This window comes from Vulpes vulpes, chromosome 6 (genome assembly GCF_048418805.1).
Source record: "Vulpes vulpes isolate BD-2025 chromosome 6, VulVul3, whole genome shotgun sequence".
NCBI lineage: Eukaryota > Metazoa > Chordata > Mammalia > Carnivora > Canidae > Vulpes > Vulpes vulpes.
Genome location: NC_132785.1, coordinates 9464681 through 9480764, shown reverse-complemented (window position 1 = coordinate 9480764; position 16084 = coordinate 9464681). Strand labels below are relative to the sequence as shown.

The following is a 16084-nucleotide window of genomic DNA, read 5'->3' as shown; positions in this document are numbered from 1 at the left end:
TCCCGTTGCTTAAGGACTGCCTCGGGGCCATTAACTTCCCCTTGAACTTCTGTGCTGTTGCAAGAGCATTGCACAAGAGAATGATCTTTCAGAGAAAGCCCCAAGCGAGGAAAGCTAAGTAAAATGGCCTGTTATCACGGTCTGGGAGTGTGTGCTATAGCTGGAGATGAAATCAGAAGTCGGTGTGACATGGGACACCATATGCATCCACTAGTGTCTCCAAACCTGATCTGACATCTAGATTCTCAAACGTGTTGACTGTGACAGAGTCAGCTTATAGCCCCTCTTCATTCTCTTTTTTTCTTTTAGTAATAGTGAGAGCTGTTGGGGTTTGGGATGAGTGAGTCTAAGCAGTAGGTTCCCAGAGAAGAGGGGAGTGGGAAAGAGCTGAGGCATTCAGGGTGAGAACCCTGACACCCTGATGGCTTAATTTCTGCAATTTCTAGGAATATTTGGGCTGAGATGGTACTGAATGACAAAGATGTGAGAAGCATGTGAGTGTGTGTGTGTGTGTGTTAAAGGCATCTCGGGCACGTTTGTTTGTGGAAAATCATTATTTAGAATTACGTGGAATTTAACTTTTAGGTGTGAATTTATTGTGGAAGGGGGAGTAGAGAGATTTGAAATGATCGCCATGGCAATATAGCCTCCATGGTGTTGTGAATTGTCTGCATTCAAATACAGGAAGCCTGGACATGTCTATATTAAGATATATTAGTTTATTAGTCTATTTTAGCAATAAAACACCGAGCTGTAGCTGGGCACAGAACTACCTGTCTAGTGACATTTCCAAGGCCACCTTGCAGCTGGATACGGTGATATAATTAAATTCTCCCCAGTGGAAAAACGGCAAAATTGTGTAAAAGTCCATTAAAAAATGAATTGTTTGTATTTCCTCCTTTTGCCCTTGCCTGCAGGCTGCAACACAGATGTAATTCTGGTGAGTGTGCTTTGCTTATGAGGATGAGGATGACTCACTAGTTGCTGGGGGAGAATGATACAGGAGCCTGAGCTCATGAAGAATCTTACTGGGCAGAACTACCCTGTGAGCATGTGATTGCTCACTTCTGGACTCAATGCAGGGACAGAAACAAGCTTCCATCTTTTATCTTAGGGCCCCTTTGGCACAGAAGTTTGGCTTATACACTAACACAATACCCAAGCAAGATTCTTGGGAAATAGCCTGTAGTCCTTCCTTTCTCACATACCCTACACCTTCCTCATCCCCATACAATTATGGTATCCAGCTCAATCTCTTCAACTCTCATGCCTGCTCCTTCCTCGTCAAGCCCACGACTGCCCCTACTGAGGACCGCATCATCTCCTTGGACTACAACAGCATTCCTTTATAACCGTTCTCATCCCTACAGTCTTGTGCTGTCAATTCCGAAGAGGAGTCTCAAGAGGACAAATTCAATTGTGTTGAGTCCCTGCCTAAAAATTCTCAGTGAATCACCCTGTACACAAAAACAGTCAACTCCTTGGCACAGCATACAAAGTTTCCAAGGTCTGATGCTAACCAACATGGCCAGCTTGTTCCCATTCCAAACTTCCTCTCATAGTCTAGGATCGAGTCAAAACAAAATACATGCTGTAACCTGTACATTCCCATCATTGGAACTCTTATTGTCTTTGAAGGAACTGTAACCCTTTATTGAGGTTATTTCCTTATTGGTCTTCCTTAACATTCCCATCTCCCAACTTCATCTGTTTACAAGTTATTGTCTATTACAAGAGGCTATCTAGAGTCCCAGGTCCTCCAGGAATTATCTGCCAGAGACATCAGAATATATTGCCTTTTTTCACTGGGGTTTCCTGTCTGGTAGGATGCAGGTCTTGAACATCCTGGTAACCATTTTGGCTGCCATGTCATAAAATCTAGCCTGACCCAATGGTATAGTAGAGATTGCTATTTATATAGTATCTTTCCTCAGCGTTCTATAGGAAGGAATATGTAAAGTATAGCTCAATACACGTAGACCCAGAGTAAAGACTACCTCTCCCAGGCACTCTTGCAGTTAGGTGTGGCTACGTGGTGAAGACCTGGCCAGTGTCATGTGACTGGAAGTGATGTACACAATTTCCCTAACAGGGAAGGGGTGTGTCCTTCCCTTCCCCTCTTCCTTATAGCTGGCATATGGACATGAGCGTGAAACAGTCTGGGCCATCAGACCAGGACAAAACTCTAGGGATAGCAGAATGGGAAAACAGCCTGCTCTCAGGTGACTTCCTAGATGAGGGACAACATAACAGATTGGACTTATATGAGAATCTTCTATCTTATTGAAACTGTAGGGTCTCCACATACATACAACCACACACAGATCATAATTAATGTAAAAACTGAGAGGAAAACATCACCTTATGATATATTCTCTACACAAAGAAAGCCATAAGGACATGGAGACTCTGACCAGACTGTGTCTTGAAGTGAGAGTCATTGCTATTTGCTGGTTACCCTAGAATTAGGGTCTCTCCCCTGCCTCCCTTCTATATTCCTAAGATATGGTGGTATCAAGCAGCTAAAATTGCTTTGGAGGTGACTGTAAATGGTTGATTCCATTGAAGAGGTGACTGTCTGGAGTAGGAACGGTTACTGAGAAAATATGTTAAAACAGAGGAATGGTATGCAACAATGTCTGTTCTTTACACTCCCTGTATCTTAGACCATGGTTAGTCCATAGGTTAAAGAAACGAGGAATTGGCAGCTGATGGAATAGACATCAGTGACAGAATGGCCGAGATAAGGAAAGGGCGTGAAACCTATTGCCTATCTGGTACTGTAAGACTTGGCAGCTTCTGTGAATACTATCTTCTCATTACAAAAAAAAAAAAAAAAAAAACCCAAACCAAAAAACCGCAACTGGTTTGTACATATTTAACCATCTTGAAGATTCTAAAAATGGCTTATCAAGCCTCTTAGGATCGCTAGTCTCATTTTCTAGGAATAATTTTGCCTGATACTTTCCCGCTTTGTCATATTTGCTATAATGAATGTTCTCTTATTTTTTTTTAAAGATTTATTTATTTACTTATGATAGACAGAGAGAGAGAGAGAGAGGTAGAAACACAAGCAGAGGGAGAAGCAGGCTCCATGCAGGGAGCCCGACGTGGGACTCGATCCCGGGACTCCAGGATCACGCCCTGGGCCAAAGGCAGGCGCTAAACCGCTGAGCCACCCAGGGATCCCCTGAATATTCTCTTAAAGTTAGTTGTAATGATAAAAGGTGTTGAAGTTAAGATGTGGACAAGATCTGATGAGAGGAAAGAGGCAAAGTAAAACACCTAAGAAGCATGCAAATGGAATCATAAAATGATTCCAACAATTCAAATGTAAGCAGACTAGAGACGTCTACAATCTGGTTACCACACTTTGGGATTTCGAAGACCAACTTTCTTTTAAAGTTTAGTGGACTGATATAGAGCTACAAACTTCTTATATTTCCAACTTACGAACATCAAGACAAATTCAGTTAAATAATTTTAGTTTATGACATTTGTCATATTTCATATATTTTCCTTATCTCAGCACAAATTGACAAAAATGATGGCAGGCAAAGCACTGGTTCCTAGTTTAATGAGCAGTGAGTAGAAAATTGATTATATTTTAAATAGGTTCTTTATTGGTTAAATGCCCTTTTCCAACCACCTGTTAACCTGGTCATTATAAGATAAAAAACTCTTGCTACTTAGGTGTATGTATGTCTAATAAACAGCTGCAATGTTGGCAGTTTGAAACATCTGGAACCTATATTTTGCTTTGAATTCTCATTATAGTCTTCCTAGACAGTCATCATATGCATAACATGTACGCATAACTCCTCAAGTTTCAAAGCTTTCAAACAGATTAGCCCATTTGATTAAATTTTTTTTATTAATTTCTTCAAATCACATTTAGTTACTTCTTGTGTTAATCATCACGGAGAAACTTGAACTGCAGAAATGTCAACTTTGTGTCTGAGGTACCCATTAATATTCACATCCCTTTCAGATGGTAAATATATATTATGTCTTTAGCTCTATTTTAGGAATGACATAATGCTCTTCCCCTTACAAACATTTGAGCAATATGCCTTGCGAAAAAATGTGAATTCCTTTTTGTAGAAGTGTTCTTGGGACTGTCACAAGTGCTCTTATCCTGGGTGTGTGGAAGAACTTCAGAAGTGTCACAACACCCTTGAAATTATGAAAACATGAACATATACATTTTTCTGGGGAATGAGTCAAAAGCTTTCATCAGATTCTCAAATAGAGCCAGGTACAAAACAGAAAAAACATTGCAACTACAGAAGGGAAGCATAATTTAAATTTAATTCTAAACACAAATTAAGCAAGTTGCTTGCTAAATTATAAATTAGTCTTTTATCCTTCTGAAAATGCCAATGACACTTATCATTTGAATTGCATAAGTATTTAAAATAATTTGGGTTCTCTGAGCTTTTCAGATTACAGGCATAAAGATACAAAAAACAAAATCCAAAAACAACAACAAAACAAACCCAGTTAAGATCTTTCTAGATCTTACAAAGACTAATCCTACAGGTGATTCCTGGTTGGCTCAGCGGTTTAGCGCCTGCCTTTGGCCCAGGGCGTGATCCTGGAGTCCCAGGATCGAGTCCCACATCGGGCTCCCTGCATGGAGCCTGCTTCTCCCTCTGCCTCTCTCTCTCTCTCTCTGTGTCTCTATGAATAAATAAATAAAATCTAAAAAAAAAAAAAAATCCTACAAACAATATTATATTGAGCATTTGCTAAAAGGTGTGTCAACTAATTGTAAAACTGAGACAAAACTGCTTTCCTGTCAAGAAGGGATTTCAACACTGCCAGTTTTGTCACTCACTGCACAAGCAAGGGTTTTATGCATTTAGCAGAAATGCTAAATTAAGAGGTCAAAAGGCCTGGGTTCTAGTCCCATTTTTATTTGTAAATAGCCATATACAAATAACTTCTCTATAAAATAATGGTTAACATCTATTCCCTAATTCACAAATATGTCATGAAACCAAATTCTTCCTCAAGAAACTTCTTTGTAAACCACATTACTGTTAATTAGCTTATACTTAAAGGATGAAAATGACAAACTGCAGAATCTATCTTTTGTCAATCAGTTGCATACCTTAATTCTGCAGATGGATAATCTGGTTGAGGTCAGCACTATCCTATTTCAACCCTACAATACAAAAAAACTTATCAACAAGAAGTTATTGGTGAAGAAAAGGTGGCCAAAAATATAACACTATCAAGAAACAGCTTTCTAAGTTGAGACCAGTGCTTATAACATCCCTGATACCGAATGGAACAAAAGTTAGTCTTATGGCTACTAAAGCATGTTTGCTGTTTTGAGGGAACACATTCTTAAGAACACATGGCTAGAGTAAGAATCTTATTTCACTAGAAATAATGTTAAACGGGAATGTCTTATGGAGTCTTCAGATGCCCAATCAAATGGCTATGACAGCATCTGTGTACTTTTTTTTATTGTTTGTTTGTTTATTTTTTTATTTTATCTCTCTTTTTTAAATTCAAGATTCAGTTCCCGATCCTGGGGCACAGTCCTCAGTACTCTGACGTGGTATAAGAAATGTTAGTGTTAGTGTTCGGTCACTAGAGAATAGACATATGTAAGAGGAATTAACGTTTTGAACAAAGATGCAAAATGAGGATTCTAAGTCAGTATAGAAACATTTATAACCTGTAAGTATCTATATATATATATGTACACCATTTATCATGGATGTGTTTTGTGACAATATGTATTAACAGACCCTTAAAAAGGTAAGCATCTCTGTTTCTCAGTATTTAACGGTAACAGTTTTGTGTGACTCAGTCTCTAGTTCTGGATTTTCCCTTACTTTATAGTGACACAAAAACAAACAAAAAGACAAACAAAAACAAAAACAAAAACCCACAAAGGCCGGAGCATGGTTCACAGAGAAATACAGAACAGATACAAATACCCTAATAAAATAACCATGTATACCATTGCTAGGGAAATATTTTACAGGAAATAAACTTTCCCTATTGGCCCCAAATGGCATCATCCAGTTATGTTCTTTAGATGTCAACTTTTAATACAATAATACCTTCGGGATGATAATCATATACGGTGACTTATAAAACTCAACAGAACATTTCAATGCTACACAAAACAGTTCCATACACAGCCTGAAGTTTTAAAGGTCTCTGCTGGCATTTAATTTTATAGTTGATGGACACAGTGACTGACCTCAATAAAATACTCTTTTCAGCTTAAACATATTTTCAAAACCAGTATTACCTCACAAAAGCAGTAAAGAATATATCACTTCCTGCTGAAGAATCCTCTAAGATGAAAACTGAAACTATACAGCCAAAAATATTTTAGGAAAGCATATACACTGTTTAAGACTAGTCATGACCAATGGATAAACATTTACATTACTCAATCACACGTCCAGTGAAAAAAAGGATCGTTCCTTTTGATTCAATGAAGCGTGTATCAGGTATAGATGAAAAATATGATCTTACAAAGCAAGTTACCTTTTTTCTTTTGGTTTAGAAGGGTGTTTAAATAATTGGTGACACTACTAGAATGAATTTTTTTAAAGACAGAAAAATGGCCACACTCAGGAAATACATGTTATATTCCAAAATTGAAAGTGAAATTTCTTTTAAAGCAGTGGAGTCTTGATTTTTTTTTTTGTTTTGTTTTTTTTTACTTTCTGTGAGCTCTTTTTTTTTTTTTTTTTTTTTTTCCTGTGAGCTCTTAAGACCATTCTGCACATTATCAAAATGAAATCCCTATTTGGATGGATATATATATTTATACATATATATATATAACCAATTTTCTTTCTTTGCAGAAGGGGAGAAAACCACACCAAATTTAACAAACGATAGAAACGATAGTAACTTATAATACTAGAAACTGGCTAGTTCAAAATTTGGGAAATCTACTACTTTCATTATTCTAAAAGAAAATACAACCTTCAAAACCCTACCAACAATTTCTAGTCCAATTTTCTACTATAAAAATTAAAAAGTTAAATTCCTTGTGGCACTAAGTTGAATTAAAACGTTAACAGAAGACTAACGTAGATAATCAAAATATAAAGAGTGTAAACTAACCATAACAATCCACTGGTGCAACAAATACTCGAACAACGAAAAAACCACCAAGCATTCTAATCACTTACATAGTTTGTTTTTGCATATTTTAATCTTGACTTTTAGCACAGTAAATTATCATATAGGTTGATTTCATGGACTGTTTAACTTTGTAACATTACATTAGTAATTCAAATGTTACCCTTTCTAAACCAAATCTGCAGTCCTAATCAACATTTTTTTTTTTTTTTTCAGGAAAAGGAAGGGATATCTTTTAAAGACACATTCCATAGAAGTAGAAACATCTTAGTGCTTCAAAATATTTACAAAGAACCCTGATGATCCTGTGCATTTCCCTGAGGTGCCACCTGCACCCAGACTTCATCATCGGAAAAAGAACTTGAACTTCCTGACTCCGAGTCCAGCTCACTGAATCCATCTAAGTCCCATTCAGTACTAGACTCACTCCGTGCATCATCTTCCTCAGTGATAAAACTCTGTCCAGGTTCGAGGCAGGAAGGATAAACACGAGCACAGAGGCAAATAAAGCCAGAGTCAAACTGCAAAAGACCTAACATGGTACCTATATTTATCCACTGGTCTTCCCTAGTATCGTATTCATAAACAGTCACCCGGTTTTTTTTCCACTGAGGGGTGGTAGAAGTAATGAGAAGCAACTTTTGGCCATGATTGACAATCTGGTAGTTGTGGGTCTCTGAGTCCAAGGGGATATTACTAATCCGCCTCCATTCTCCCCTGGCTGGGTTGTAGACCTTCATGACCGGGATGTCGCAGATACAGTAGATCTCATCATTGAAGACACAGGCTTCCTGAAAGTCACTACGTTTAAGAGAAGCACAGTTCAGCCACGTATTGTGGCCCGGGTCATAGTAGAGCATGCGCTTACTGTTCACAGCATAAAGATAGTTCTGAACCACTATAAGTTCAAACGAATAGAAGGAATGGGGTACAGGAGCCACCAGTGCCCACTGGTTTCTCTGGACATTGTAGCACTCCACTTCCTTCAGTTTAACACCAGTAATGGGGTCTCGCCCACCCAAAATGTAGATGTAGCCATTGAGGTAGGCCACATCCATGCCCTCCCGGCACAGCAGGCGGTCGGCCAGCTGCTGCCAACTATTCTGGGCTGGCTTGTACACCCAGAGGTCCTTCCTGGGCTGCGCGGCCAGGTAGATGTCGTGGTCTGGAGAGACGCAGACAGCTGAGGAAGTGACAGTCTTGGTGTGAGCCAAGCTGGTTAAAGGGGATGGCATGGTGTAAATGTCCCCTGAGTATGGGTCGTAGCACAGAAAGGGATCTCGGGGATGTCCAAAGAAGATCACCATCTCCTTGGCACACATACCCAGCCTCTGGGGTGGGTTTTCTGCTGTGGGCACGACACAACTGCTGCTGCTATCTGGTTTGAGCACCAGAGCCTTGCACAGCTTGTCACCATAGCGCATCTGCAGGGCCCCCTCGATGAGGTCCAGACAGTACTTTTTCACAATGGGCTTGGTCAGCAGCCCCTCCAGGTAATCCTGATCCTCCTCTCTGAAGTGTGTCCAGCGGACACACTTGAAGACTTCCGCAGCGCTAGGTCCGCGCTCCTTGGGAGCCGCCTCCAGCCACTGCACGGCCACGTGACACACGGTCCGCTCGCTCTCGATGTCTAGACTATCCAGGCGCAGGATGGACAGCAGCTGGGCCAAGCTCAGATCCGCCAGGCTCTCCTCCCTTACTGAGCCCATCCGGCTGAGCTGCTTGAAATTGTGGGCTATGAAGGACTGGGCCTGGGATCGCAGCTTGTGATGGTCGAAGGCGTCGGCGAACTTGAGGATGGCGGTGCAGTTGGCCAGGTCGAGGCGGCGGGCCAGGAAGGAGGCGCAGGCCTCCCGCACGTACTCGAGCTGCAGCATGTCGGAGGCCGCGTACAGGCGCTGCACATTGGCCTCGCTCAGCGACACGCGGCCCGTGTAGCAGTAGTCGACCAGCACCTCGAAGGACTCGGCGTCCACATCGTGCATGGTCACGTTCGCCTGGTGGCTCTCGTACATGCCGCCCGTGAACATGCTCTTGAAGTAGGGGCACGCGGCCGCCAGCACGTTCCGGTTGCAGGGGAAGAGGCGGCCGGTGCCGGGCCCGCTGCCGGGCGTCACCACCTCGATGGTCACGTCGCACAGCAGCCGCGCGTCGTAGAAGGACTTGAGCTGCGCCAGGAGGGCTGCGGAGTGAGCCGCGTCCTTCAGCTCCTCCGGGCCCGTGAAGAAAGCCGAGACCGAGGGCTTGGAGATCCTCTTGGGCCGCCTGCCGCCGCGGGGGCTGGCCAGGCGGCGGGGGCGCGGAGCCTCTTCCCGGGACTGCATGGTGGAGATGGCGGCGGGTACGAGGGCGAGAACGGGTGCACGGACCGGGCGCGGGCTCCTCCTCGCCCTCTCCTCGCCTTCTCCCTGAAGAGACTGCAGGGGCCGCACTCACCCAACTCAGCCCCGCGCCGCGGTGCCGCCTCCCTTTATCGCGTAGCCAGCGCCTGACTCACCCGCTTCCAGTTCCGCGCCCTTTTCTCCGCCTCAGCTCGCCTTACAGAACCCGGCTGGACGGAACCGAGAGAGCCGCCACTGCCGCGCTGGCAATACCGGTAGGCGTCCCGCGGAACTACGGCTCCCAGGCGGCCTTTCGCGCCCCGAGGCATGCCGGGGCCCCTCCAGACTCCAGGGGATCGGCGGGCGGGCCGGAGCCGCTGTGCATGTTGGGAGTGGTAGTTCGAGGAATATCGCGAGGTTTCTCCGGGTGGGCGGACTTTTAGCTGACAGAATTCGAAAAAGCGTTCATCTGGGTTTGTTGGTTTTAGAGCTTTGGCTTTGATGTTCTTTTTTATTTAAAAAAAAAAAATCTCCATTTTGGTATTGGTCTTCTCTCTGAGAACTTTTCCCTCTTTGTAAAGCGGGGGATACGCGTTTTCATAGGCTTATGTGAGAGTGGGAGCGAGGTGGATTTGCGCAGGTCCCAGGATGCTTCAGCGAATACCTGCTGATTAATCACGTGCTTGCAAGTGCCTGGAATGTACAGATGCAGTCACTGGCGGCGTATCCCAGTGCGTTTTTAAAAATGTGCCCGCGTGCGAAGCCGTGAGCGATTTGTGTGAGGAATCTTAATTTTACTGTTGCTTCTTTTGAAGGGTTCTTCTGAAGGCTACCACCATCTTTTCAAAACTAAATGAGATCCACAGGTTCGTTAGGGTGTTGTGGACAAGGATGAGGTCCTGGCGAACAGCGTTGAGAGGTGGCCTCAGACATGCGGCTCAGGCCTCAGACGTGCAGCTCAGGCCTCAGACGTGCAGCTCAGGCCTCAGACGTGCAGCTCAGGCCTCAGACGTTCAGCTCAGGCCTCAGACGTACAGCTCAGGCCACAGACGTGCAGCTCAGGCCTCAGATGTGCAGCTCAGGCCTCAAAAACGCAGCTCAGGCCTCAGACGTGCAGCTCAGGCCTCAGACGTGCAGCTCAGGCCTCAAATGTGCAGCTCAGGCCTCAGACATGTGGCTCAGGCCTCAAATGTGCAGCTCAGGCCTCAGACGTGCAGCTCAGGCCTCAAATGTGCAGCTCAGGCACATGCATAGCTGGGCTGACCTCTCACCTAATCAGTATTTACACAGGGGAGCAAGATTACTTTCATAAGCTTTTTTTTTCCTTCTTTTTATTTATTTATTAGAGAGAGAATGCACAAGCAGGGGAGTGGCAGTCAGAGGGGCAGGGAGATACAGGCTCCCTGCTGATAGGGCCAAATCCCAGGACCCAGGGCAGGTGCCTAACCGGCTGAGCCACCCAGAAGCCCTTTGGTAACCTTTTAGCAGGAGTGTTGTGGTCTAATACCACTCGTTTCCCTTCCTCTCCACAAATCAGCCTAAGATTATGTAGTTATCTTTACCAAGGAGTTAAAAACGGGAGTTGTAGATTAAAATATTTAAACAAACAGACCTCAGAGCTCTGTATTCATGCATGTCCCAGATTTTTTTTTTTTTTTTTTTAAGATTTTATTTATTTACTCATGAGAGACACAGGCAGAGGGAGAAGCAGGCTCCATGCAGGAAGCCCGATGTAGGACTCGATCCTGGGTCTCCAGGATCAGGCCCTGGGATGAAGGCAGCGCTAAACTGCTGAGTCCCCCGGGTTGCCCAATATTTTTTTTTTTAAAGATTTTATTTATTTATTCATGATAGAGAGACACAGAAAGAGGCAGAGACACAGGCAGAGGGAGAAGCAGGCTCCATGCAGGGAGCCCGACGCGGGACTCGGTCCTGGGACTCCAGTACGGCACCCTGGGCCAAAGGCAGGCACTAAACAACTGAGCCACTGAGGGATCCCGACCCCCCCCCCCGGCCTTTTTAAAAGATTTTATTTGCCTAGTATTTTGAATTAATATAGTTCAATCTGTGCTTTACAAAAGTGTTCTCTGTATGTACTGATCCACATTCATTAAATCATCAAAATCAAGTGCTTAGAGATTGGGTTTTGTGTTACGGGAACTTTTACTTCAAAAATCATGTTGCTCTTGCCACTGGCTTGCCATGCATTAGCATAATTTCGTGAAATCTTTAGTAGTAGGTTGGTGGGTAGAGAACTCAGGGCAGGAGAGTAACTCAAATTGTTCTGCTCTCCTTTCCTATTCACTGAAGAGCTTCTACTGGAAATACTCCAGGATAGAGAAACATTATTAAGCAGGGCACTGAGCTCTAGTATCTCCTCTGTACCTTTTTTTTTTTTTAATTTTTTTTTATTTATTTATGATAGTCACAGAGAGAGAGAGAGAGAGGCAGAGACACAGGCAGAGGGAGAAGCAGGCTCCATGCACCGGGAGCCTGATGTGGGATTCGATCCTGGGTCTCCAGGATCGCGCCCTGGGCCAAAGGCAGGCGCCAAACCGCTGCGCCACCCAGGGTTCCCTCCTCTGTACCTTTGTTGGGTATCCTTCAGGTATACTTGAGAGAATTGGACCATTAGTAATACTGATTGCTTTCAATCAGTATTGCACTAAAACAGCTGGGAGAAAAAAAAACGATGATTTTTTTTTTAATACTGGCAACATATACAGTTACTATTTTAAACAATTCTTTAAGAGAGTTGTTTAGATTCTCTGGCATTAAGTACATTCACCTTGTTTTGCAACCGTCACCACCACCTATCTCCAGAGCTCTTTTCATCGTGCAGAACTGAAGCTTTGTAGCCATTCACAGTAACTCTCCTTTCCCCCTTTCCCCCAACTCCCTAGTAACCACCATTCTACTTTCTGTCTTTTTGAATTTGACTACCTTAGGAACTGCATATCACTTCAGTGATTTTTTAACTTCCTTATATCTGCCCTTTGTTAGTTGGTTTAGATTACCTTTTACCTTTTACACAATCCAAAAGTATTTAGTACGCAGTGCCCTAAGGTCTTGAACAGTGCTGCCGCAGAAATTTGTGATCCTGTGAACATTTTATGTCTGTGCTGATTGAGGAGGAGGTAGCCAGAAGCCACAGGTAGCTCTTGAGTACTTCAAATGTGGCTAGTTCAGCTGAGGATCTGAACTTAAAATTTTAGAAACCCAGCATTGTTATCACTGCAATTCATTGTGGAGAGGAAGCTCTGTTCGACTAATGATGTCGAACAACCAGTTCACAATGTAAAAAAAGAAAAAAGAAAAAAATAACTTTGACTCTTAGCTTATACCACACACACAAAATTAATTCTAAATGGATCTCAATATTAAACAAAGAAATTTTCTAAAAGAAAACGTAGACTATCTCTGCTTCTTTCTTCTGGATCTTAGGATACAAAAAACACTAATCATAAAACAAAAAACTATAAAATGAACTTAAAACTACAAGCTTTTGCCTTTCAAAAGGCAGTGAAAAAAAGACAAGCCACAGTCTGCAATACATACACACACACACACACACACACACATAATTATTTTTTTTAATTTATAAGGGCACCGGCTGGTTCAGTAGGAAGAGCATGCGACTCTTACTAATCTTAGAGTTGTGAGTTTGAGTCTCACTTTGGCTGTAGAGATTAAATAAATAAATAAATAAAACCTAAAAAATATTTGTAATACTTAAACCAAATATTCAATAAAAACATGAGAAAGCTGTTCAATGTCATTCATCCTTAGATGAATGCAAACTAAGTTGATGAGAATACACTGCATACCCACAACAATGGCTAAATTTTAAAAAGGTCAAAAACACTAAATGTTAGTGATGATAGGGGGAGCCTTTGGAACCTTCATAAACTAATATAGGAATAATAATTTGGTATACCCATTTTAGAAAACTGGTAGTTTCTTTGGATGTTAAACATTCAGTTTTTCTCCTAAGCATTTATTTGCCCAAGGGAAATTAAAATATATGTCCACAAAAGACTTGTGCAAGATGTTCATAGTACCTTTATCTGTCATAGCCAGAAATGGAAACAATCCACATGTGCGTCAATAGGAGAATGAAAAAGATTAATTGTGGTATTATTCACACAGTGGAATACTACTCAGAAATAAAAAAGAAACCACCTTTGATATATGCCATAATATGAGGTTTCAAAACTTTGATGTTGAGCTAAAGAAGCCAGAGATATATGAGTACACAGCTTATGACCATTTGGGTGAAGTTCCAGAATCGTGAAAATAAGTTATGGCGAATATAAATCATTTTAGAAGAAAAAAATCATATTAGAGGCTGCGACTGTTGGGAGAAGGGGTTTTGGCAGATTGCTGGATCAACTGGAAAGCAACACAAGGGAAGTTTCAGGGGGTGATGCAAACGTTCTCCTCTTGCTTGGGTTGGTGGTTACACGGGTGTATGGAATTGCCAACTCAACTGTCCTTTAAGATCTCTGCATTTAATTTACTATAAACGATATCTTCTCTTAGGAGGAGCCACTCCATAGCTGCTGGTACTAAATAAAGTTGCAGAATTCTCTGCCAGGAAATTGTGAAGATCATTCAGTCACTGAGTAAGAATCTCTTCATCTAGAGGTGTATAGGTCAACACTGCTCCATTTCCCAGTAGATGTGGCACTCCATATATGCCGGACAAAGTTGACTCCGGGCAATCTTTGAGGATATCGCATACTGGGGTCTTTCAAATTTGTAGTGTAGCTGAGCACTCAACATTATATTCCAGTATTTTCTAAATTCCTGCCACAACTTCCTTAATAGCATAGTCCTTATTTTTTGTGTTTCCTCAAGATTTCTTACAATTTGCATAATCCTTTACAATGGGATCCATATTCTTCTTGACAAGAAGATAGAACTGTTTTTGCCTGGTAATTATGCCTCAGTCATTAGCAATCCATGGTTTTAGTTCTGCAGAAATCTCTAACTTCAACTCTGTTCATGAATGTTTCCAACAGCAGATCTACTCTGGCCTTTTTCTTCTGAGGCTGAGGCATCTCCCTGGTACTGCCACCATTTTCATTTCTGGGTGATTTCAACATTCCCTTTATAGATCACACGTCCTCTTTCCTGGGGCAACCCCCCTCTTCCCCTCTGAACGTTGCTCCTGATTGACATCTTTGTGTATGTGTGTGTCTGACTTCTCGAAATTCTTTTTCTGTAGATTGTGCATCTGAGTACTCTGCTTTCTGGAGGCCCTTCATCCCAACCACTGTAATGGATATAGTATTTCACTTGTTTGTTCTTTACGGCAACCTCTACACACTTTGTTTCATAAAGAAGCCCATAAAAGCACAGCATTCACTCACCTCCCCAGAATTTAGGCTTCAGTGCCATCTATACGGAAGTCTCCACTGCCACCTCCTTCCACCACATGAAAATATGGCCCCTTTCTCTCCACGACCTCTAATTCAGGTCCTGTGTGCACTCAGGGGCCGCTAGCTTGTCATTCTGGGCCCCAACTGTATTATTTTTCACTCTCATTTTTAAATAGTCTTCAAACTGTTCACTCTTTTATTTCTATATCCAAAATAACTCACACTGCCATCAGTCACTGGCTACTCTAAGAGCTTTTGATGGGTCTACTCTTGTTCAGTTGGAGAGGGCCTAGTGAGTGAGCAGCCTAGGACATGACTTGTGTTCCACATTATATAGTAACAGCTAACTTGTTTCAAATTGAACAAATAAAACGTGAACAAATAAAAATTATAAATGCAATGAAATTTTTTTTTTAGGATTTTGTTTATTCATTTGAGCTGAGCAGGGAGCCTGATGCAGGACTCGATCCCAGGACCCCAGGATCATAAGGTGAGCCAAAGGCAGATGAGATGCCCAACTGACTGAGCCACCCAGGTGCCTGGGTGAATGCAATGAATTGTCACAAAATGAATACACCTGTGTAACACAACTCAGGTTTAGAAATAAGACATTACCAGCTCTTTGAGGAAGACGCAGTCGCAGCTAGAGCGGAGCTCAGGTGCCCCGCCCCTGCTCCTGACTCACCGCTGTTCGCTGAGGAACAGGTCGGTCAGGAAGCCGCACCACAGCCATGGCATTTAAAGACACTGGGAAGACACTCGTAGAACCAGAGGTGGCGATTCACTGAATTAGAATTACTCTAACCAGCCGCAACATAAAATCTTTGGAAAAGGTGTATGCTGACTTGATCAGAGGTGCAAAGGAAAAGAATCTCAAAGTGAAAGGACCAGTGTGGATGCCTACCAAGACTCTGAAAATCACTACGAGAAAGACTCCTTGTGGTGAAGGTTCTAAGACTTGGGATCGTTTTCAGATGAGGATCCACAAGCGACTCATTGATCTGCACAGTCCTTCTGAGATTGTTAAACAGATTACCTCCATCAGTATTGAGCCTGGAGTCGAGGTTGAAGTCACCATCGCAGATGCTTAAATCAACCTTTTTAATAAATTGATTATCTGTTGTTAAAAAAAAAAAAAAAAGACATTACCAGCATCCCCGAGGCAACCCCCCTTCCACATCCTCCTAATCACTATTGACCCCTAACACAAAAATCAAATGCTTTTAAAGATAGTTTCTTGGGCACCTGGGTGGC

At 42.5% G+C, this 16084-nt stretch overlaps 2 protein-coding genes and 2 pseudogenes across 6 annotated transcripts in view; 1 reads left to right on the top strand and 3 right to left on the bottom strand.

The window, feature by feature from the left end:
• Positions 1-4881: 4881 nt before the first annotated feature.
• Positions 4882-11568, bottom strand: KBTBD7 (kelch repeat and BTB domain containing 7). The gene has a single exon (XM_072760636.1). It carries the CDS (start codon positions 9447-9449, stop codon positions 7410-7412), a length of 2040 nt encoding a protein of 679 aa, XP_072616737.1. The 5' UTR covers positions 9450-11568; the 3' UTR covers positions 4882-7409.
• Positions 11569-13484: 1916 nt separating this feature from the next.
• LOC112928065 (mortality factor 4-like protein 1 pseudogene) lies at positions 13485-14685 on the bottom strand (annotated as a pseudogene).
• Positions 13485-16084, bottom strand: part of MTRF1 (mitochondrial translation release factor 1) — a 52803-nt gene continuing 50203 nt past the window's right edge. For 4 of the 5 annotated variants that reach the window (XM_026009616.2, XM_072760637.1, XM_072760641.1 and 1 more), the window contains one exon: positions 15236-15947. The gene's annotated coding sequence lies outside the window, so the exon portion shown is untranslated. Of the gene's footprint in view, positions 15948-16084 lie in introns of all 5 variants that reach the window. The other variant, XM_072760639.1, reaches the window with a different exon arrangement.
• LOC112928066 (small ribosomal subunit protein uS10-like) lies at positions 15562-15921 on the top strand (annotated as a pseudogene).